The 25,544-nt window shown below is 39.3% G+C and overlaps 1 protein-coding gene across 1 annotated transcript in view; it reads right to left on the reverse strand.

Moving 5' to 3' along the window:
- MTMR9 (myotubularin related protein 9) overlaps nucleotides 1–25,544 on the reverse strand; it is a 156,688-nt gene that overhangs the window by 38,234 nt on the left and 92,910 nt on the right. The window contains exons 7-8 of the mRNA XM_029596148.1: nucleotides 5,851–5,992; nucleotides 3,886–4,106 (exon numbers count right to left, since the gene is read on the reverse strand). Coding sequence (XP_029452008.1) covers nucleotides 3,886–4,106; nucleotides 5,851–5,992 — 363 coding nt within the window. The remainder of the gene's footprint in view (nucleotides 1–3,885; nucleotides 4,107–5,850; nucleotides 5,993–25,544) is intronic.

The raw sequence follows: 25,544 nt of genomic DNA on the forward strand, positions 1-25,544 counted from the left end.
TGCTGGATAAGTAGCTCCCCCAGTTAATATTTAAAGCACTTGATTCATTCAATAATGCATTCATTATAATATACACTGAAAGTTTTCCTTCTGCTAGCTGTATTTTTCCTCACTGCAACAGAGAAAAAAAACCTATATTATAAGGAGATTACCTTAATCTACCTATGTCACTTTCTAATTTTTTTCTTTTTTTTTTAAATGGTGGAGAAGGCAGCAGGGGGACCCGAGTTTTCCTTTTTGCTCTTGAGCTCCAGCTCAATCAGAACGGACCTCTATTGGATCCAGCGCTAGGAGCAATCATTTGCTACTCTTTGGTTTTATTCCCTCCCACATCAGTCCGGCCATTGCGGTGACAGTCCTTGACTAAGTGCCACCCAGAACCAGTAAACATGCCCCCTAAACCAGGCCAATAGGTGTCACTATGATAGCTGAGAAATCCTCTCCCCTCTGCCTCCACTGCTGACCCAAGGAGCACACTGGTCCAAAGAATCAAACCCAGGTCTTCTGCATAGCACAGATGACCAGCCAATGTCATTCCTGCATCTGGACTCCCACCATGCTCAGTCATAAGTTGCTACCAGATCTCTACTGCTGGAAACCATACTGAATACATCTGGTCCGCAGTGCCGAATATAATTACAGACTAACTAATGTTCCATTATGGGAGCAATTTTCATCCAGCTGCTTAGCAACATACTGCTCAGGTGCTTTTGTGCTCATGTAACTTTAGTGAATTTTCAAAAAGAAATTACCGGTACTTGGGTAGTTTCTCTGAAAATTCACAACTTCCAGGAGTACAGAAGTACCCATGTATTCTGCACCCGGGGCAGACAAGCAAGGGAAACTACATGCATACATTTGAAAGTTCTAGACATGCATTGGCTAGTCCCCAAACCCAACCTCTCAAAACATCACTTTTTGAATGGCTTTATCTTTAGCTGCTCTGTATGGAACATTGTTCAAAACCTTTGACGCCGCCAGCTAGATCATTCGAAAACTGCCCTCTGTGTGTATTAGGCTTGTGTAAGTGTCTCAGGTTTCCGCTATTGTCTTAACTAATCAAGCTTTGCTCTTGCAATTTACTGACTTTGGCACAAACCCGCAACCCCAAAACAGCAGGCATGCATAATTCCTGCATATTTCCTTTAGTGTTCAAGATACAGTCTGTTTAAGCTTTTTTTTTTTTTTTTTTTTTTAATTAATCAACCTAATGCTGAAATGTCCAGCTGAAGAACTAGACTTTAACAAGAATTGACAAGTGCCAAACAGCTGGCATCAGTGAACTTTACAGTAAAACTGCATTGTACTGTTATAAACTCATACAGTAGCTTTTAGAAGAATATGTATTAAAAGGGGTAACTACTCACAAAATTCTCATTCTACCCAGTAACACAGTGCCTTTTATTCAGCCTGCTGGCACCAGGTAAAGTTAACAAGTTTGTCAGGTTAACTTTAGGCCTACTATTTGGCTGATCACAGTTTATTGGCTAACTTTGGCTGGCTAGTGCTGAATATCTATGTAGACCAGCTAAAATTAAATGATGCTTAGGGACTGCTCCCCTCTGCTGCCTTTTTTGGCTGGCTAAATTTTAGCTGGGAAACAGTTTGCCTGGATCAAATGTAGCCAGAGAGCAGAGAAAAATTTTAATCAGAGGTTTGTCTTGACTCCCAAAATTAGCCAGCTAAACCTTTTGAACACTGACCCTTTTGTAAATGACAGCAGATAAAGACCAAAATGACCCATCCAGTCTGTCCAGTTGGCATTACTCCTCTCTGATTCTCTACCATACAAGGTAGATGAGCATATGACTTCCCATAACACAACACCAGCTCCCACCTAATCCTGTCCAAACCCTGCTACTTACCAGGTTCCATCACCCCCAGGCCTTGTCATCTTCCTCTATGATTCCAAGACCAACACCCTCCCCTACTACTGAGCCCTGCAATAATCTACATAGTCACCAAAACCTATGAGGCTGTTGTGCTATATGTCTGGTTTCCCCATGCTCATTGATAAATGTTTTAACCATAGTTGCAAACATAACAGGAGAGAGATATATACTCTGTAATCAATAAAAAAAAAAACCCAAAACCTAATATATAACAAATCTTGGCAATATTTATTACAAAACATAAAGGGCCCAAAATATGGTACAATATCAATAGACAATTTACAACACACTGTTATATCACACTCAAAATATACAGAATATCACATACTTGCAATATGGAAAAATCATGATACACAATATTCAAAATACTTATATCACTTATATATTATACATTTCATTCACACACCCATAATTGCAAATATGTCATTAATTACACTTTCCTTATCGAATACACATGCATACCAATAAAAATATAACACTCATACCACACAAATCACACTACACATTGTTCCCCCAATCAACAATAATTCCACATTCAGCCAATTTTAGAAATGGCATTATGTTGGTAAGTCCACCAAAAAATTTTTTTTTAAAACACTAAGGAATGTTGAAAATCGCTGTAATAAATTCAACCACGAACTTCAGTATCTGTTGTCTTCAAACAAATCCAATTGCATACTGTTATTCCCACTATCTTGTATCCTGAAAAGCTATTCCGTTGCGGATATTTTGTCATCTAACTAAATTGGCTGAATGTGGAATTATTGTTGATTGGGGGAACAATGTGTAGTGTGATTTGTGTGGTATGAGTGTTATATTTGTATTGGTATGCATGTGTATTCGATAAGAGAAGTGTAATTAATGACATATTTCCAATTATGGGTGTGTGAATGAAATGTATAATATATAAGTGGTATAAGTATTTTGAATATTGTGTATCATGATTTTTCCATATTGCAAGTATGTGATATTCTGTATATTTTGATTGTTATATAAGTGTGTTATAAATTGTGTCTATTGATATTGTACTGTATTTTAGGCACTTTATATATTTTGTAATAAATATTGCTGAGATTTGTTAAATATTAGTGTTTTTGTTGATTACAGAGTACTCTCTCTCTCTCCTGTTATGTATGATTATTGATTAATGAGAGAGTGGTAATAGTACCACGTCAGTCACTATTAACCATAGTTGCGCCACACAAGTTTCCCTCAATCTTCTTCGAAGCCCAAGTCAACCACACCACTGCTATTAAGGCTGTAACCACAGCCACTTTGTTGCATGTTCCTGTCATCCTGTTGGGAAGCCTGACACAGTCATCCTGCCACTAATTTGTATTTCTCTCCCTTTGGACCTCTAAAATTTCATATGACTGAGCAAACACTTAAGTTCTCTTCTTCATTTCTTTTTCAAACCACTGCACTCTGTCTCAAGCATTTCTAAATTCTATCAGTTCTGGATGCCAATACTCATGCCAGTTGGCTAAGTCCAGGCATCTACCATCCTCCCAGTAAAGAGATATTTCTGTAACTTCCTCCCTGCAATTTCAGTTCATGATACTGAATTTTCTTCTACAGAAAATTTCACCTTTCCAAACTTTATTGAATGGAAGTCTAAATCATTCTATTTTCTCTGGTGTACTTTATACAGTTTGGGAACTGGAAGTCCTTAAAAAAAAATAAAACACACTGATGCTAATGAAAATTCTTCACATCAAGAAATATCAAATTGGAATAAGGAAGTCAGGTGTGGATGGAGAGGGTGGCGTATGTTTTTACTATTGCTACGAGGGATATAGGTTAACGATTAACGACAGATGTGCCCAGTAAAGGCCTGGTATAAGAGTTGAGGGTTAGGAGGGCTGGAACTCTTCTTTTTGTGTATGTTTATAGATTTGTATTTTGTTTTATTTTTGGACACTGGTTCAGCTGGGGGCATAAGCATATTCAAATACTTTTATTTCATAAATTTAAGCTCCCTAGTGTCACTGACCTCTCACTTTCATTGTTGCCCAGAAAAGTACCAAACTGTGACGCGTAGGCATGTTCAAACAGCAGGACAAGGAAGTGCTCGTTGAACTGGAAAGAACAAGGAAACTGTCGGAGAATTTGCCACACGCAATCCAGGAAGAGGAGGAACGAGGGGGCCTCCAATTTCTGCTTACTGTTAGAGTAGGCAGACTGAGCACAGCGTTGCTGGAACGGGTGCCCGGCCTACAGAGGTAAAAAACAAAACACAACACAACATTAGTAGTTCAAATACAAAACGTTACTTGGTAAAGTAGAATATTCCCATGAGCTGTGGAACTGCCTGGATCCTCTGCCTTCCCTCTTGAAACCTTTCTCCAAGCCCCTTGTCTCATCCATTCTGAAAACTCACAGTTTCTACTTTTTCCTTCAACCTTCCTGCTGATATTAAAATGCACTGCATCTCTCAGTCTCACTCATTTTAGGGACACCTGTGTGTGAAACATGGTCTGGAAAGTAAAACTGCGTTACATAGAAATGAAGTTAAAAAAAAAGGGTCGTGTTGGTAGCCTAGTCAGCAAAGGCTATAATTCAGTCAGCAGAATGTTGAAATGATTCTTGCAGACCACAGCATGCAAATTGTGCAATTATACTCTATTGGGGTTGAAATGAAATGAAAATATATTCATTAATCAAAGCAGAATACAAAAAGTAGTGATACAGATGTAACTACCAGGTAAATCAGCTGCACATTAACTATATCACAGTACCGTAAACAAAGTAATAGCACCAGAAAGGACTCAGCACCATCAAGCTTCAGAGCAATGGCTGAAAGATGGAACAGAAAATAGAAAAATTTGTGGAGCAGTGTTTCTCAAAGCCAGTCTTGGAGTATTCCCCTAGTCAGTCTGGTCTTCAGGATATCCACAATGAATCTGCATGAGAGATTTCTGTGTGAAATGGAGGCAGTGCATGCAAATCTCTCATGCTTTAGAGAGATATATTTAGCTCAATGAACATGCTATTTGTATAAAATTAGTAAATCTGTAATTAGCCTGGAAAATATAGGTGCATAATAAATGTCAACAGAAAGATCCACGTGGTCCATCCAGTCTGCCCAGCAAGTTTTTTTTTTAGGGTAGTAACTGCCGCTCCATACCCCAGTTAAAATAAGTTACCCCCTTCCTTCATTTCCATCCTTTAGCCACTAGGGATCATCTGTGCTTAATCCTATCCATTGGAAAAACGTTTGATTCCCGTGCATCATTAATTCCTTTAGGTATTTAAATGTCTTTATCATATCTTCCCGGGTTTTCCAGTCTCATCTCATATGGCTTTTGATGCAGACCCTACACCATATCAATGGTTCAATGAATTCACTTACTCAGAAACAGTCCTTTCTTCTCAGGCATGCCACTGAACAGATAATATATATTTGCTTTACATTCCAATCAACCTTTGAGTTTCTTTTGCTCCAAATGAAGATATTTAATATTCGCCCATCTTTTCACACTCACCAAATTGATATCTTTCCTGTTTTGAGGAAACCAGGAATGAAGATATTATTCTAGGAAGCGTCTGATCCAGGTCTGGTACACATGAAGAAGTCACTGGGGCACAGCAGCTATTACTGTGTTAAGGAACACTTTTAATCTGAAAAGGTTTACCATGTATCTGTAGTACTGGCACCCAGCCACAAACTTTATTCAGGTCTACCTTATTAGTTACTAATACACATTCAGTGCTTCTTGTGGTCTACATATACATGTAGCAAAAATCACCATTTTAATCTACCACTAAAAACCCCAATTATTATGCACTGTGAGAAGCAAATCTGCCAGAACACAATGTAATACTCATTCTGTGTAAGAGTTTAGATTTCAGAATTCCTCTGATTTTCTGTTTATTCTTCAGTGAGAGTATTTGGATGAACACTGCCATGGGTGCTCGCTAAAGCTCAGTTGCTTCCAATGTTTCTCATCTCTCATACCTGCAGCCATTCCCTCTCCAGAAGGGCCTGAAAGCCACGGATAGTCCTGCACCTTGGGTCAAGGATGATTTGAGCGAGTGAGGTCACTTGGAGTGTGGAATCAGTTCCTTCAGTTCCATGAACCAGCACAGAGGCACCTTCCCTGGCAAAAAAGTAAGATAACGGGCATGAGAGCACGACGAAATCTGGCAGGCACTAGAATATGAAGATGAAAAATATATCTACATTTTGTGTCTATGATGATTGCATCAATATTTAGGACATACTTATGACAGAGTGCAAAATAAACAGTACAGTTGAAGTTTTTAGCTCTTTTAAGACCCATTTAAGAGCCATCACAAATGTATGAAACTCACTCTAGAGGTCTGATAAAACCAGGGGACGCATCACAAAGCAAAGTTGCTTTCCTGTAACAGGGGTTTTCAAAGGACAGCAGAATAACCAGATACACGTGAGGGGGGGGGGGGGGGGGTTGACATCATCTGACAGCACAGACATTGAGCATCTCCCAGAGCTTTCTGGAAAAGCCTGGCATGAGAAAGGAATTCCCATGCACATGGTGCCTTGTGTAGCCCCCTCAGTCTCATAAAATAACTTATAATAATTCAGAAAGGAAGGTGAGAGATAAATGTAAATGGTTATCCTATCCCCAGAGAACACCTGTGACAGGAAAGCAAATTTGCTTGCTCTAAGAACAAGCAGGACGACCATCACACATGAGGGAATCCCTAAGGGTGGTGAAACAAATGTTTTTACTGGATAAATCCTATTTTCTGTTTTATTTTACATTTTATTACAATCAAAGAAGATAACCCAAAATAATAAAGTGGGCCCAAGACTGGATGAAGATAGATTTTACTGATCAAAAAAGCCTGAAGGACAGGCTGACCAAATCTACTGCTGCATTTTGGAATCAATGGCCAAAAAGAGATCTTGATTTTTTCTTTCAAAAGATATTTATTAAAGGCCATTAGGGCTAGGCTAGGATGGTATTCCCCAGTTTTCTTGGGCACCAAGAAGTACCTGAAATAAAATCCCTACACATGTTCCTGCAATGGACCAGGTTCAACTGTTTTGGTCTGCAAGAGGGAGCTCCAATTTTCAGCAATTCTTGGTGAGAAACATAATGAAAATACCCCTTAGCTGAGCAATTTTGAGAAACTGTCAATAGCTGTAATCTGCAGCCATCATTTATAATTCAGAGAACCCAAATGTCTGAGGTTATGAGGTGGGTCATTGATTTAAGTAAATCCTGAAGCTCCCCTAACAGGTAGACTGATCTGGAAAGGAATACGACGAGTGAGGTTATCAAATTTGCGGATGATACACAATTATTCAGAGTACCGGTAGTTAAATCACAAGCGGATTGTGATACATTACAGGAGGACCTTGCAAGACTGGAAGATTGGGCATCCAAATGGCAGATTAAAATTTAATGTGGACAAGTGCAAGGTATTGCACATAGGGAAAAATAACCCTTGCTGTAGTTACACGATGTTAGGTTCCATATTAGGAGCTACCATCCAGGAAAAGGATCTAGGCATCATAGTGGATAATACTTTAAAATCGTCGGCTCAGTGTGCTGCAGCATTCAAAAAAGCAAACAGAATGTTAGGAATTATTAGGAAGGGAATGATGAATAAAACGGAAAATGTCATAATCCTTCTGTATCGCTCCATGGTGAGACCGCACCTTGAATACTGTGTACAATTCTGGTCGCCGCATCTCAAAAAAGATATAGTTGCGATGGAGAAGGTACAGAGAAGGGCAACCAAAATGATAAAGGGGATGGAACAGCTCCCCTATGAGGAAAGGCTGAAGAGGTTAGGGCTTGGAGAAGAGATGGCTGAGGGGGGATATGATAGAGGTCTTTAAGATCATGAGAGGTCTTGAACGAGTAGATGTGACTCGGCTATTTACATTTTCGAATAATAGAAGGACTAGGGGGCATTCCATGAAGTTAGCAAGTAGCACATTTAAGACTAATCGGAGAAAATTCTTTTTCACTCAACGCACAATTAAGCTCTGGAATTTGTTGCCAGAGGATGTGGTTAGTGCAGTTCATGTAGCTGGGTTCAAAAAAGGTTTGGATAAGTTCTTGGAGGAGAAGTCCATTAATGGCTATTAATCAATTTTACTTAGGGAAAAGCCACTGCTATTAATTGCATCAGTAGCATGGGATCTTCTTAGTGTTTGGGTAATTGCCAGGTTCTTGTGGCCTGGTTTTGGCCTCTGTTGGAAACAGGATGCTGGGCTTGATGGACCCTTGGTCTGACCCAGCTTGGCAATTTCTTATGTTCTTACTAGGTGATTTTAACATGCATGTAGATATTCTTCCATTAACTTCAACATGTCAAATTGTAATTGACACCTTCCGAGGGTTAGGTTTAAATCAGATCATAACTGGCCCTACACAAAAAAGTGGACACTTTAGATCTCATTTTTTATTAACTCTAAATTCGCAATCAGCTCCCCTACTACCCAAACACAGATCCCATGGTCAGATCATTTTTTGATAACAGCTAAGTTGATACTTAAAACGGGCCAGGGCCATTGAATATGAAACCTACATTGTTCTCCTATCGCCTACCATTTAATATAGAGGAACTTGAAATCCAGCTCCAAACTGAATTGCAAAAGTTGGATTTTTCAAACTCAGAACATGCGACTAACTCATGGTTCAGCGTAACCAATGCAGTAGCAGACAACATTAACCCTATCCGCACTAAAAAATATTTAAAGAGTCTCATAGAACACAACGAACATTGCTGCATACCATACATATTTATCCTATTATAAAAAAATGTATCAATAAGACAAAAAAAGACTTTTACACCAAGAAAATACAAAAATTTAACGAGAACCCCAGAATTTTATTTTCTATTATAAAAAACTTAAGACAATAATAATCATGTTAAACACTACCTAGATGAAAGTAGATGTAATGAAATTGCAAAATTCTTTACTAATAAAATTACTAACCTAATCAAAGAGAATTTAAAGACAGATGTCCAACCTGTCAACCTGAGAAAAAAAAAAAGATATAGTAAACTGGTCAAATTTTGAAACCTCCTCTAGAGCAGAAATAATCTCACTAATCAGTAAACTAAATTCAGCAAATCACTCACTAGATTGTATACCGACTCAATCACTCAAAGCAATAAAAGTAATAAGTATACCCATCACTGAATTAATAAATGTATCCTTAACGGAAGGATATGTTCCAGATATATTGAAAACAGCAGTAATAAAACCAATCCTAAAAAAAAAAAAAAGACAATCTTGACCCGGACTCTTTAAACAACTATCGTCCCATCTCAAATCTCCCTCTACTAGCAAAATTGCTTGAAAAAACGGTACAAATTTAATTGACTGAACACCTGGAAAAAAAAATATTTTATACCCTTCTCAATTTGGCTTCAGGAAACATTACAACACAGAATCCTCACATTAAACAGCACTGTACTTTGAGGATTTGATAATGAACAAAACTATCTACTAGTGCTATTAGATCTCTTTGCAGCTTTTGATACTGTTAATCACTCCATTCTTCTACAAAGGCTTACTGAAATTGAACTTACTGATAAAACAATTCAATGGTTCTCCTCCTACTTATCAAACCGTAATTTTCAAGTCAAAATTAACAGCTCGTTCTCCAGTAAATTTCAACTTACCACAGGTGTCCCACAAGGCTCGTCACTCTCTGCCAAACTAATATATACATGCTTCCTCTGTCACTTACTTACTGGTCTTGGTCTCATACATTACATTTACACGGACGATATTCAAATTCTCATTCCCATTAAAGATTCTATTGAAGCAACATACAATAAAATAGCCATGTTTCTTACCATCATTAAACTTAACTCATATCGGGCTAATACTAAACATGTAAAAAACGGAGATAACAGAGTTAAATAGAAAATCAACCTCAACTCCTTTGCCACCTCTAAAGTTAGAAGATCGCAAAACCGAAATTCTTCCCATGCCATATGTTCGAGATCTTGGAATAATGATAGTTAGTGAGCTGAACTATAAAACACACCGCAAAAAAATTAAAGAGGGTTATTACAAGCTTCTAATTTTGAGAAGGTTAAAGCCTTTCACTAATCCAGATGATTTTAGAACTGTTACAGCTGCTCATTTTTTCCGCTATTTATTATTGCAATTCACTTTTACTTGGGCTACCATCATCCACAATTCGACCACTTCAGATACTACAAAACTCAGCAGCCAGAATCCTAACCAATACCAAGAAACAAGAACATATCACAACAATTCTGATTTCTCTGCATTGGCTACCAATAAAATAAAGAATCGAATATAAGAGATTAACAATCATTCACAAAATCATGTACGAGGAACAAACCGGTTGGTTTAACACGACAATAAAAATACATGTACCACAAAAAAACCTATGACCTAACCGGGGGGAGTAGTCAAGATGGCTGCCGATTGAGAGATGTGTGAAGGTAGCTCTGTGAAGATTTCCTTGAAAAATTAAATATTTGCAATACTTGCAAAACAAAATGCCTCATACTAAACGAAAGGCTTGGCTCAGAGAGAGCCAGCCAATTCCTGGAAAGTTGGACGCAACTCAAGCTACTAGTCCTACCTTCTTCGCCTCGACACCCACGCCGAGAGACAGGAGCGAGTGCCACGATGGACAGAGACACTGAGCGTGTGTCTCAGACCTTGGCAGAGGAGATCTCGCTAAGTCCCGACGCACCCGAGACTCCATCCCCACCCCAGCAAAAGGGAGAGAGCCGCGAGATGGCACAGGCAACCCTACCAGGAAAACTTGTAAGGCCTGGCGCCCAGAGAGAGGACAATCCAGAGGGGACATCTCAGATGGGAACATACTTGCCAACATAGACGCTGGATTTTGAAAGGGACACTGTTACTGGAGCGCCAAGTGGTGGTGAGTCTGGGCATTTAACCTCCTTTCTTGTTAAACCTGAGGTTATAACTATGGACGCTATATGGGAAGCCTTGGCTGCTATGCAGTTATTAACCTTTCTAAAATGTGTCTGGAATCGAATAAATGCAGTTATGAAAATGAGAAAAGAACTGAAGCACAAGAAAAGAAAATACAAGAGATTGTGGGGAAAGTTAAAATAATGGAAGGTTTTCATCAACATATAATACAACATGAGACTATGACAAATAGAAAGATAGAAAACATTGAGAACGTGCTTAGAAGTACCAACATACGAGTTCTCAATTTTCCAATCATCACTCAAATAGCACCGGTAGAACTGTTTAAAAAGTATTTAAAAAGTGTTTAAAAAGTATTTAAAGTATTAAAGGGAGTGCCTCCTTTGGAGGCACTCCCTTTAATCACTAAAGCGTATTATTTACCTCGGAAGAAAAGAGAAGACCAGGAGAATCAAGACCAGCAAGTTCAGCTTAATATTACAGAATTACTGGAAATGTCACATGAGGACACAGTCTCAACGAGGGGTGTATTATTTGTAACGTTCACTTTTCTATCAGAGAAAAATAATGTTTTAAGATTGTTTTTCCGCAATAGATTAGCAGAATATTATGGCCAAAAAGTATGGCTTTTCCCCGACATTACGAGGTCAATGCAGGAAAGGAGGAAGAAATGTATACAAATGAGAACTGAAGCGATGGCTGTTTGCTCCAAGTTTATTTATTTATTTATTTATTTAGAGATTTTTATATACCGCAGTACGTAAGGATATACATCACCGTGGTTTACATTTAACAATAACTTAGCAACAGGCTTTACAATTGACATTATTAATAAGTATTAAATAGAATTAATTACAAATAACAGGATTGACGGAAAACAGGCTGTACAGACCGTGGACCATCCATTAGTGTTTAACATACAAAAATGAAATTGAAGTAACTAAAAAAACATTTACGAACCAACACTAAAACCATAGAGCATATAATACAATAACGGTGCTGAGAGGGAATACAAGTTCTATATTGAACAGAGGATAATTCTATTATAGAAAACCAATTAAAATATCATAATAGGGGATAGAGCGGGCAAATGGGAGAGGAAGAATTTTGGGGAGGGATAGTGGGTAGGAGGGACATGGAGCAGGGGGATAAAAGGAGGTTGCAAATTGAATGGCATTTCAGTTTAATTGGATATCATTGTGTGAAAGCTAGTTCAAATAACCACGTTTTGAGGCCTTGTTTGAATTTCTTATGGCAGGGTTCCAGACGCTGGTCAGTGGGCATCTTGTTCCATAGGTTGATTCCCGCTATGGAGAAAGCGCGGTCTCTTGTGGTCACGTGTTTGATATGTTTAATTGGCGCAGCTGCAAATTTAGCTTGATGGATATTTCTTATTGGTCTCTTAGAGGTACGGAAAACAAACTGCTCTGACAACCACTGCATCTCTTGGTTATAGACCGACTTATGAATAAGGGAGAGAACTTTAAAGATAATTCTAGATGCTACCAGCTCTCATGCAAGAACATGAGAGCTGGTGTAATGTGATCATGGTGGCGTGTATTGGTGATTAGTCGAGCTGCTGCATTCTGTAACATCTGTAAAGGTTGAATTGAGTTTTTAGGGAGACCTAAGTGTAATGCGTTGCAGTAGTCAATTTTTGGTAGTATGGTAGCTTGCAATACAGTCCAGAAATCTTGTGGATGTAGAAGAGGTTTAATTCTTTTTAGCGTGTGCAGTTTGAAAAAACCATTTTTTTTATTGTGGCCGAGATGAATTTCTTTAATGTAAAATGGTTGTCAATTATGACGCCAAGACTGCGGACTTGCTGTAGTTGGGGAAGAACTGAAGTCGAAAGATGGGATGTGTTGGAGGAGATGTTATTGTGTGGCGTGATGAGGATGAGTTCAGTTTTGGAAGTGTTTATAGCTAGGAAGTTTTCTATGAGAAGCTTTTTTATTTCAGCCAGGGCTGATTCCCAGGTTTTCAGAGCATTAGAGAGGGAATCATTAATAGGGATGAGAATCTGTACGTCATCAGCATATATGAAGTGATGGAGATTCAGTTTTGCTAGGAGTCGACAGAGAGGAGCTAAGTAAATGTTAAACAGGGTTGATGATAGCGAAGAGCCTTGTGGTACACCTTGTAGCAGATTTCTTGGTTTAGATATTTGGGATCCCAACTTGATACTGTATGTCCTGTCTTTCAGGAAAGATTGGATCCAGTATAATGCAGTGCCAGTGATGCCGATTTGAGAGAGGAGGGCTAGTAGGATATTATGATTGACCGTGTCAAATGCCGAAGAAATATCAAGAAGGGCAAGAATGTATGAATGACCAGAATCTAGTGTTTTTAGAATAGAGTCTGAAAGGGATACTAGCAGTGCTTCAGTACTATGGTTCTTACGGAAACCATATTGTGACAGGAATAGTAATCTGTTATCGTCTAGATAGTCAGTGAGTTGTTTGTTAATTACTTTTTCAATGATTTTTGACAGGAATGGGAGGTTCGAGACAGGATGATAATTGGCTGGTTCAGATGGATCCAGGTCTGGTTTTTTGAGAGTCGGCTTTATAATTGCATGCTTGAGTTGCGTGGGAAAAACACCAGTCGATATAGATTTGTTGATGATGTTGGAGATGGGATGTGCAATCCTAGTAGGGATGGAGAGGAGTGTTTTTGTAGGCATGATATCCATAGGGTGCAATGCAGGTTTTATCTTTTTTAGAATTGCTTCTATTTCTGAAGCAGTCGTGTTTTCAAAATTAGTGAGTGAGGGTGAGGTGATCATGGTGCTTGTGGGTGGAAGGGATACCGGTGGAGAATGTGAGGTAAAGCGCGCCATAATATTAGAAACCTTGTCATAAAAATAGGTAGCTAGCTTCTCACATTTGTTTTTATCGTCATTTTCTGGTTTGCTGTTTGATGGTGGGGTAATAATGTTAGCAATATATTGGAATAAAGCACGCGGGTTGAACTGGTACTGATGAATTTTTGCTGTGTAGTAGTTTTTCTTGGCTTCATCTGTTGTTTTATGATACTTATGGAGTAGGGATTTGAATTTCTGTAGATGTGTTTGATCTTGATTTCTACGCCATCTCTTTTCCAGTTTACGGAGTTCGCGCTTCATAATTCTAAGATCCGTGTTGTACCATGGTTTTTTATCTTTTTTATCAGTGCTGATTTCTTTCGTTAGTAGTGGACAGAGTCGATTAGAAATGATGCTGGTGAGTTGATGCCAAGAGGTACAAGCAGTATTGGCATCAGAGAGGTCTAATTTATGGAGATCTTCTGTTATAGCTTCGATAATATCGTCTATTTGGCATTTTTTTCTGGCATTTTTTTCTGAATTCAATGGTTCTTTTCTTTGAGTGTGTTGCTTGGGGGTTGCAGTTAATGGAGCAGTGCGTGTCTACTCGGTAGTGGTCTGACCATGGTATTGGTGTGCATTGGGGGTGGTCAGGTTGTATGAGAGAGTTCGTAAAAATAACGTCCAGTGTATGGCCAGCCCTGCGTGTTGGGCCTGAGACAATTTGTTTAAATCCGATTGCGTTAAGGGTCGCAAGTGTGGCATCACATGCAGGTGTGAGGGGGGACCGGTCAAAATGGAGGTTAAGATCTCCAAGTATGATGGCTGGCATGTTGATGTCAATGTGTTTTGTAATGTATTCCGTAAGTGTTGATGGATTCTTTTCCAGTATGCCAGGGGGGTACATAAATTAAGCAAATTTGCAGGCTTTTGGATTTAAAGAGACCAATTTCTATCTCATGAGGGGGGACGGTGTGTTGTAGGGATAGGTTGAACTTCTTTTTAGCTGCCAGGAGAAGACCCCCTCCTTTCTTTTTAGGTCTCGGAATGGAGAACAAATCATATACATCTGATGGAAGTTGATTTATTACGGCGACGTCAGTGCTCTTGATCCAGGTATCCGTGATTGCGCATATGTCAGGTGACTCATCGTTGAGTATGTCGTCTAAAAGATTAATCTTTTTTAGGAGCGATTGTGTGTTCAGTAGCAGGATAGAGAACGTCATTAAACCTATAATTTGAGTGAGGGGTGACTTCATTATAGGAATGAGGGTTTTGTAATATGAATTGATATTCCTTGTTATCCTTATATTGGTGGTGAAGTTTGAGTATTTAAGAACTGGAATGTGGGAGTATATCATGATATATGTGTTGGTCAAATGAAGTTCAAATACTCAAATGAAGTTCAAATACTGTAGAGTGGGAAGTTAAAGGAGGGTGAAGTGCGGTATGGCTGTGCTTAATAATGGAGTTGCTTGAATGTTGAGCGTTGGGTGTTTGTTGTCTGAGGTTGTCTGAGTGCTGTTGTGGTCGATGTCTGGGTTGCTGTCAGAGGTTGTTGTCTGAGGTTGCTTGAACGCAGAGTGCAGAGTAATCGTTGTTTGAGGTTGCTTGGATGCTTAGTTTTGAGTGGTAGTTGTTTACATAGAAACATAGAAACATAGAAATGACGGCAGAAGAAGACCAAACGGCCCATCCAGTCTGCCCAGCAAGCTTCACACATTTTTTTCTCTCGTACTTATCATTTTCTCTTAACTCTTGGTTCTATTTCCCTTCCACCCCCACCATTAATGTAGAGAGCAGTGATGGAGCTGCATCCAAGTGAAATACCTAGCTTGATTAGTTAGGGGTAGTAGGGGTAGTAGGTTGTTTGAGTGGTTTGAGTGTTTTGAGTTGTTTGCATGGTAGTTGGTTGAGGTTGCCTGCATGCAGAGTGTAGAATGGTCGTTGTCTGAAGTTGCTTGAGCTCTGAGTGCTGTCAGATAATCTGTACGCTGGTATGATTTTGAAAAGGTGCACACGAAGGGGCACACAAAGGGGCAGGCCCCTTTGTCGCGCAATGCTCGGCGCCGGAAGGAGCAGTTTCTTATGGCCCGGTCGGGACAGCCTGATTGGCTGTCTGAAGAAGAACAACTCCGATTGGTCGGGAGGACAACGGGTGAAGCACAGCTGCCGGTCGGAGGAGGCTCGACGAGGCGGAGGGAGCCGCGTGGTCGGCCGGGAGAACCCGCTGGGGTAAGTGTTTTTAAATCTAGGCCTTACCCCGGTGGGTTCCTTGCGCCGATTGCGCAGGCCTGCGATCCCCTCGGGTCGGGTCGTCCGGGCGAAGAGGAGGCAGTGCCGGGGAGGAGCAGTTTCTTATGGCCCGGTCGGGACAGCCTGATTGGCTGTCTGAAGAAGAAGAACTCCGATTGGTCGGGAGGACCACGGGCGGAGCACAGCTGCCGGTCGGAGGAGGCTCGACAAGGCGGAGGGAGCCGCGTGGTCGGCCGGGAGGACCCGCTGGGGTAAGTGTTTTTAAATCTAGGCCTTACCCCGGTGGGTTCCTTGCGCCGATTGCGCAGGCCTGCGATCCCCTCGGGTCGGGTCATCTGGGCGAAGAGCCTTCGCTACCCATGTAAATGCGTAGTCAAGTATCTAGATTCTGTCTATATATTCTTTGAACCATCACAGCTTCATTTCTTTATTGATTCACACCAAGTAATTAGACAGTACAGTAGGTATGAATAGGTTTAATTTTCTTTTTTCAAGTTTAGACTTTGAAGTTTTTCGCTCCGCAGAGTTTCAACTCACCCCCCATGCATTACTTAATATAATTAGATGGGTTTACTGATAATACTTTTTCTTTTGTATATTGTTTTCTATGCTTGAAATAATAATGTAAACCATTGTTTCCAATCACAATGGCTTATTTGTGTAATAAAGTAAAATGAAATAAAAAAAAAAAAAAGGGCCTCCTAACCATCCTGTCAGTGCGACTGGCCCAACTTACACAAGTTAGAGAACGTGCATTATCCCTTGCTAGTTGCTAGTCCGAGGATCTGGAATTCAGTTCCCTCAGAACTATGCTTACAACAAAACCTAAAGATATTTAAGAAAGAAATAAAAACGTGGCTTTTCACGAAGGCTTACAATGAATCTAACTAACCTACCCATTCTCATGAATCCCCTATGTTTTATTATTTTATGATTTTTTAACAGTACTAAACTCGCTTCTTTTTAATTATCTTTTATTATTTTAGTCTTCCGTTTTATTATATTGTTCTTACCTGTTAAAATTAGAATCAAATAAAATTAGTATTATGTTTCTACGCCAATGTAATTTTATATATTTTGGTTTTACTGTATTTATCTTATTGTATTTTTTACTGCTGTAAACAGTTATGATGGCTACACTGAATGACTGTATATAAAACCAGTAAATAAATGAATAAATAAATGAAGAGCCCAAGTTCACAAAGCTCTAGATCAAATCAAAAACTCAGCCCTAATTTTAATTGGGATGCCATGTAGAGTTTTGCACCTCTATGGTTATGTGGGTGAAGTCGAGCTTTGTTACTAAAGGGTTAAGTAGATGTAAGAAAACCTTTTTAGGGGAAAAAAAAATATCTGTGAACCACCTCCTAAAGGAACAGGTGATAGTAGAGAGAACCAGAAGCGTAGAACAGTGGTCTTTCATAAAACCCTATTCTTTGATTTTGTTTCAAGAGATTTTTTTCCACTGCATGGCAAGTTTGCAAGCATTTCCTGCACATCCACAGCTCCAGAAAGGGGAGGGGAGGCTGGATTTGGCACAATAGCGCAATGCAGAGTATGTGCAGAACTCCCCATCCACACAGAATTTTCTACTTATCATAAACAATTTGATGGGAGAATGAAGGGGCAGCAGTAGCATATCTGCCCAGGTAGTCCAAAGGAGGAAGTAGATCACTTCACCAGTCTATAGGGCTGGAAGAGGAAAGAGGCAGTTTTTTGCAGCGTAGAGCTGTGTATTTTTCTCCCTTTGGCTGCAGTTACTTCTCCGCAGTACAGGTACCTCTCTCTCCAGCCTCTGGCAGCAAACAGCTGATCGGGATGGTGGCAACCATTTCTAGTCACTCCTGCCACTTCACCAGATGTTGCCCCCACATTTCTTCTCTGGCTCTCCCCTACTAGTGGTTCAACTCACTCACCGCTAATGCTGGTAGCTGTTCCCTACTACCATGGGGGAAGCAGCTGGTCTGGAGTCTGGCCTGCTTGGAAGTTTATGTTTACATTTTTTTTTAAACTGTCCCAGAGCCTGAGAGGGAGGTTGAAACTTGGAGGGAAGAGAGGCAGAGAGATGGAGCTTGGGGATTGAATCTGGAGAGGTGGGGGAAAGAGTGGAGAGGGGTATTGAAACCTGGGAAAAGAGACTGAGCTTTATGATACACTTTTATAATATTCCTGTCCTGAGGATATTCTGTATACACATTTCAAATTCTATTTATTTATTTATTTATTATTTATATGCTGCCAATACCTAGGCCCAAAGCAGCTTATAAAGGAACATATGCATTATTTTGCACAAACCTAAAATAAAAACTAACCAGGTACAAAGAGGACTTTACCACTACATGTCCAGTCAGTCAGTAATTTAACAGAAAGTTCTCCTAAATAAAAATGTTTTTAATAAACTCTTAGATGTCTCTGTGCACTCCAATATCCTTAGCTCTTGAGGCAGAATTCCAGAGTGTAGGTACAGCTATTGAGAAAGCATGTTTTCTTGTGTCTGCAAGCCTCGCCTGTCGAGCAGTAGGCACATCCAATAGAGCTCTCTGTGAAGAATGGAGAGCCCTAGTTGGATTATATATCCGAAGCAGCGCGTTTATCCAAGAAAGTGAGTTGATGGCAAGTAGCTTATGTACTAGCATGGAAATGTTATTTTTGTTCCCCCACTGGATTGGATGCTAGTGGAGATCAAACAGGGCCAGAAAAATATGGTCTCTTTTACTATGACCTGTAATGAGCAGAGTCGTAGCATTCTGCAAAAGCTGTAATGCTTTCATTGCTGATGCGGGCAAACCCAAATAAATGCATTGCAATAGTCCGCATTGTCATTAGAAAAGCTCGATAGCCAACACTGAAGGGAAAGGGCATTCAGTTATTTGAATGGTTAGAATAAAATATAGATGCCTCATTAACAAGCTGAAGAAATACCATCAGGTCTCGTGGAGACCCCTGATGCAGAACTTTGAAACATGTGTCGAATTTTCATCCTTGGATTTTCCAGGATCAAGAATATTGAGCTCTGAAGAAATGCTGAACATTGAAGGGAAGTAACCTTGAACATAAACTGTTTTAATTGCATAACAAAAGTTCTAAAAAATATCCAAAAAAAAAATCTAAAATTTATGAGTAAACTCACAACTTTAAGTAACCCGTTGATACGTGTTTAAGCGGAAGGTTGGTTGACACATACACGTGTACGATGATCCTTCACATCTCACAAAGATGCTTTAACATTACTTGCCCAAAAAGTAATGTTAAAGAAATTTTGAATGCTTTTTTTTTTATATATCTATACAGTGCATTCATAATTTGATTCTAGTCTATTGCAGTGATTCACAATTAGAAAAGCCTGGACAACAGAGTGAAAATCTGTAGGTTGTAATAAGTTTGAGGTCCTACAGCAATCACAATTTATAAAAGCCAGAGTTAACAGCAGTTTTTAATGCAGAATACATGATAACTTAGAGTCAATTATGATTCCTAGGCTCCATGCTTGTGCAACAATTGGCAGGTTTATACCCTCAATTCTCAGAGTCAGCAGAATGGAACTTGAGTTCCTACATTGGATCACGAAAATTTCAGTTTGACAAATTTGGCAAGCATGTTGCAAGTAAGCCAGCACTTAATGGTAGCCAGACACAGGGAGATCACAGAGGTGGACCAAAGGAACATAAAACTGTATATCGTTCGAGTAAAGATGAAACCACCCTACAAAGGATAGTCAACAGTTAGAAAATAGGTGCTAAACAGATACTAAATAACTTCTTCTGTATTGCATCTTAAACTATTACTTATTGATTATATTGTCTTATTTAGACAAATATGCAAAAGTTTTAAATAGTGTGCAGAATTTAAAAATAATTTTTGCACGAAACTTAATTTTTTTGCACAGAACTCTCCCAGAACTAATCCTCTTTGAGGCCCGAGATCTGCAATCATGAGAATCTGCAGGTGGCAATGGCCCTGGCAGAGGCTCTCAATGCTATTCTGAAAGCATAAGCTTCCCAGATGTTTCCCACATACTTCACCAGTGTTTATCAGGCGAGCAAATTAATCGTCTTTCTCTGGAGACAGAATCTTGAAGACATTTTGCGCCTTTTCCATAATGGAATGCATGCATTCAGTCTTATAGATCTGATAAGCTGCTTATGCTGGAGTTAAGAATAGCATCTGGAAAAAAACATTTTACCTATAAAGATCTGGGGTCTGGCAATCATTCTCTAGGAGAACCATGGAATGAGAATATGACTTCTTGACTTTTTTCATAATGGATTTGATAACCACAAACAGGTGTCGAATCCCTGAGCTGCAAGGACTTAATACTTGATGTCCGTCTGCCTTTTTATCCACACAAAGTGTCAAGCGTGAGGTTTCCAACATTCTCTTCCATATATTCTATATAAAAGCTCGTGGATGTACACTGCCACCAAACCTTAAGGGCACTGAGGTACCCCAAAGGGGTATAGAAGAAGTGCCCTGGATTTAACCTCTGAATTACATAGAATGATCTCATCCATTCACTGTACAATATCTGGGAAGGAAAGGTCCTCAAGAAGAGGTGTACAAGAGGACGTCAGGAGAATAATTTTAGGAATAAGATTATACAGGCACATTACCAGGATTTCAGGAGCCTTCGACTCAGAGATATTGTCCTAAGCTGTAGTCTGGGATGGTACTGATCCTCAAATCATTGTCATAGTAGACTACAGTTGGAGAGGCTTCCCTTTCTAATAACTGTTCTGCTTTTATATGGAAGAGATGGCATCAAAGCCAAATCCTGGTGTCAAGTTACTTGGTGCAGATCATCTAACCTAATGCTATTAGATGCCCCACCTCCAAAGCTCACCCACCTTGAGGAAACCAGAGAACACGCCTTCTGCTCCACAGGACCACTCCAATGGAACAGCCTACCTAAGGAAGCAAGATGTCTCAGAAAGAACATTCTTTAAAAAAGCCCTAAAAACTTTCCTCTTTAAGAAAGCGGTCCCAAACCTAAATGATAATGCACTACTCCAACATTCCGCTCCTCGTATGGTGCTACTTAACCGACTACTGCCCTCACCTCTGCCCGTCTCGAAAGAATGTAATCCCTAGTTGATTGTTTTCCCCCCTTCCTGAAGAATTGTGTTACTCCCCCGTCTCTTAAAAAAAAACAAAAAACCATGTAAATTGTCCTGTCCTCCCCTGTATATGTTTATATTGTACCCCGTTCTGAATGTAGGAAGGGCAGGCAAACATTTTAAATAAATAAATAAATGATGGTCTTAAGGACTGGTTCAGTTGGCACTGGACTATTCAATGCCAACACGTCTTCCTGCTTGAGGTGCCAAGCATGTACCTTCAGAATCTTCTTGTCCAATTTCCTCTTAAAAGAACTGCAAGTGTCAAAACTGGAGTGGTGTCAGTAAGAGAGGACAGGTACTCCCTAGTGACCAGGGGGAAGTACTGATGGCTGTGATTCAGACCCTTGGATTCTGCTGCAGCTGAGACTTAATATGGGAAGGTGACCTCATTTCCCAAAGAAGCTGCTTGGGAGGCTAAATAGCTAGAGTCACTCTCTCTCTGTTCTCGGACTCAGGCAGTAAAGGAAATCATGAAGAGACTCTTCAGATCCAAGCTGAACTCTGAGGAATCCCTCTAGTGTGCCAAGTGGGAAGAACTAGGTTTCCTGCTCATGGGTCTCTTATTTAGTCCTAGTTCAGAAGAAGATCAATGTTCCCTTGGTATCTAGGAGTCACCGATTAGTTCAGTTCCTAAATCCTTTTGAAATGATGTCTTTGGTGCCAGTATCAGTGCACTGGCTTTTTTGCAAAGAAGATATCAATGAGTCTCAGTTTCCAGGGCTTGACAGCCCAAGGTAACATCTTTGAGAAGAAGCACAACAGGCTTCAAACACATGCAAATTTCACGATGATCAATTATGGTGATCTTGAAGCTTCAGTAAGAGCAATACTTCAAGCCACTGGACTTCTTTTCAGCCTACGTTAGGAAAACTGATGAATGAAATCAAATGTCAAAATTTTCTCAGAAAAAAAAGTCTAGATAAAATTTCTGAAAAAAGGTCATCAAACAGAGGAAAAAAAAAAAATAAGAATTGAGCAACCAAACTTGAAAAATGCTGAAAATCCTACTAAAATACTGGAGGCTCAAATTACAAAATAAAAAGTTTGTGAAAAAACAGAAAAAATTCCAATACAGGAGAGTGTGTCCAACATCATCTTAGCCCAAAACACAGACTAAAGGTGATCTGCAAGGAGGCAAGTGCACAGGAATTCATGCATATGCCCAGTAAAGCCTATGCAGGCTTTTCCAGAAGGCTCTGGAATATGCTTCATGTCAGCACTGTTGAAAAATATCAGCACCATGTAACTGGTCGACAGGTGTCCTTAGAGAAATTCAAATCCTTTCAAATCACAATTTATAAAGGGGCTTTCTTCTGTGGTTTTATATATGAATGCAGTAAGAGAAAAAAATATATAAAACTCAGATCTTATGTTGAAGCCATAACTAGAGCCACTATGAAAAGTTTAGAAGTCATAATAAAACTGTAGCCTAGAGGTTGGCAAGCCCAATCCTGGAGTGCCATAAACAAGTCTGGTTTTCAGGACATCCACAATTAATATGCATGAACTATTTTCATACAATATGCATGTTCAATGTGGATATCCTGAAAATCAGACCTGTTTGTGGCACTCCAGGATTAGAGTTGCCTACCCCTGTGATAGCTTGTCAGGTCTCTTTTAAAAAATTATCTGTGGTTCACCTGTAGGAACTCTGGGACTCAAAGCGGAGATGTATTGGTGTGTATTGACACCTAGTAATTAAGACATTACTGTAATATGTATTTCTGTATATTACAAACAGCAGTCTCATTATGCTACTGTTATAAATGCACATTCTGTATTTACTAGTACATTAGCAGATTTTCTTTTTTTTTTTTTTTCAGATTTAGTAAATGTTCTGGATTGTCATTAAGCTATTCCATGAGAGATCAGGACTCTAAACCACAAGACATATTGGTAAAAAATGGGTCCTTTTCAGGCTGTCATCTCTCTCTTTATAATTTTCTAGTTTTGTGTATTGATCACTATCAGTCATGTTCCAAAATCCATACTTGAGTTGAGTTTTGGGGTTATTTATTAACGATGTGCTTTCCTTCTCAATATCCCAACTAGGAGCAGTCTAGTGGTTAGAGCAACGGGCTTAAAATCAGGGAAGCCACAATTCAAATCCTGCTGCATCTCCTTGGGACCTTGGATAAGTCACTTCACCCTCCATTGCTTCAAATACAAATTTAGATTGCAAGCCCTCTGCATACAGGGAAATATCTACAGTACCTGAACATAATCTATTTTGAAATGTCATAACAGGTGAAATATAAACACAAATTTTTTTTTCCCCAAATACGATTAAAGATGAAATACAAGAAAAATGATTTTTATACATCAACTGGCATGCAGCAGATGCCGAGAGATAAACTGGGTATGAAGTTTAAAGAAAGAGTTCTTTACCATTAATGCTATGTGATGTGACAAGGATAATTCAGAATCTAGAATTACCCCAAGATTCTGGGCTTTGGATATGATATGGCTAAAATTTCCATTGTGGATAAATGATGAATTTCTGGTTTTGATGCATTTAATTTAAGGTGATTGTGGGATAGCCAAATATTGATCATTTTGAAATAGAAGCTTACAGCGGATAGGGTGTTTGTCCAAGAAGAGTTGTAGAGGCGAAAAATTATATATTATCTGCATAGATCCTGAATTGAAGGCTGAGACTCAAGCAGGTGGCAGAGGGATAAGACATATATATTAAATGAGATGGCAGAAAGGCAAGAGCCTTGAGGGACGCCAGAAGAGATGGTAAACCATTTGGAAAAATAGGAGCATATATTGATTTTTGCTGAGGACAATTGGATAAATAAGATTTGAACTATTTAAGTACTGTTTGTAAAGCTGATTGACTGTAGTCCAGAGAGGAGGATTTGGTGATCCAACATATCAAAGGCAGCGGAAATGTCTAATACTAGGATATAATCAGTGTTGGAATTGAATCCGCATAGTAGGGTGTTCACAGTAAGAAAGAAGGAGGGTTTCTGTACTGTGGCCTTTTCGAAATCCATGTTGATTTGGGTGAAGAATTGTATTGTCTGATAAGAAATCAGTGAGTTGATGGAGAGCTACAGATTCGATTATTTTAGCAAGCATGTTTTGCCACTGCATATGCGTGTATATCAATTAAGCTTTGCTACTTCTCTGCATCTGCCTCTGTTTTTTTGGAATACACCACAAAGTACGTGGGTACGACCGATTGATTCCTTCACATGCATGTGATTTGAATGCCTTTTGTTGCCTCCAAGTACTTCTGATGAGCACTTACACTAGTGCATTAGCCAGAGATGAAAATCTACACAAGCTTTCAAAACCACACAAGTCCCTTCTTTCAATGTGCTACTGTGCCTAGCCTTCAAATATATCTTTTCCAGCTCCATTCAGGCTGGCATCAATAGCAATGCATCATGGAAACTGGAGGTGCAGCTGCATATAAAATTCAAGTTTTTGCTGATCATCTTTAAAGCGTTTCATTCAGTGGTCCCAGCACCTGTAGGACATTCTTGAAGGTACTGTACGATCTAAGGGAAGAAACATTTTAGATATCCCTTCTGTTAGGCAGTTTCGCTCCGAGACCCTGAGGGGGCTTTTGCAGTGACCAGTCCAGAGCTCTAGAATAATTTACCAGAGGATATAAGATTTAAATGATGTATAAAACCTTTCAGAAAAAAGGACAAGGGTTATTTGTCTCAGCAGACTTTTAGCAAGATCTAGTTAATCTTTGATTTGACTGATGAATTCCTTAACTTATGTTTATTTATTAATAAGCAATGTTTTAGTCAGTATTAATCCCTATTTAACTATTTAATGAGGTAGTGGTAATGTTATTTTTCGGTTTTGATTTTGCATTTTTCTATTCGATGTTATGTCTATTTTAAAGAGTTGCGTGTTTTTACTGGCTCAATATATTTTTTGGTCATGTGATTGAATTTGTTATAAGTATTTAGTTTACGTATTGAATATTTATAGGTATGTTTTTTCTCTTTATCATAAACATTCCTTTGTATGCTGCCTAGAAATTTCTTGATGGATGACTTATCAGTCATATAATTAAGTTAAGTAACTGCCCTTCTGAGTGCCATTTCCTTACACTTAGGGAAGGTTAAGTCTGCTTTGAAAATTAATGGGTGTGCGCAGAACGCATTTGCACACTCATTTACGTCTGCTTGTTAGCAGGCGTCAAAGCCTCGAGAAGATTCACATTCACACTTCCAAAAATCTAAAGTATGAGCAGAAATTGTTTTGCTGTTTCAACCCCTTGGGCTATTTTCAACAGCCTATTTACGTGCATAAAACTATATTTTACACATGTAAATCCCAAGAGTTCAACGGTCACACTGCCTGCGGAACTGCGAAGACCACAGGTACTTTTTACTAATGAACTTTGTTCCCATTTTCAAAGGGAAAACTTCCCCTTTGAAAATTGCTTAAGAAAAAAATACCCCCCGTTTACATGCATGTGTCTGGAAATCCACGCACAAGCTTAAGTACAATCCTTTCTCCAATCCCACTCCAGGAACACCTCCCCCCTCACTGCGGACAGTGGCACTACACATGTAACTGTACCCGCACATAGTGTGAGCAAT

This window comes from Rhinatrema bivittatum, chromosome 3, assembly GCF_901001135.1.
Source record: "Rhinatrema bivittatum chromosome 3, aRhiBiv1.1, whole genome shotgun sequence".
NCBI classification, from domain to species: domain Eukaryota; kingdom Metazoa; phylum Chordata; class Amphibia; order Gymnophiona; family Rhinatrematidae; genus Rhinatrema; species Rhinatrema bivittatum.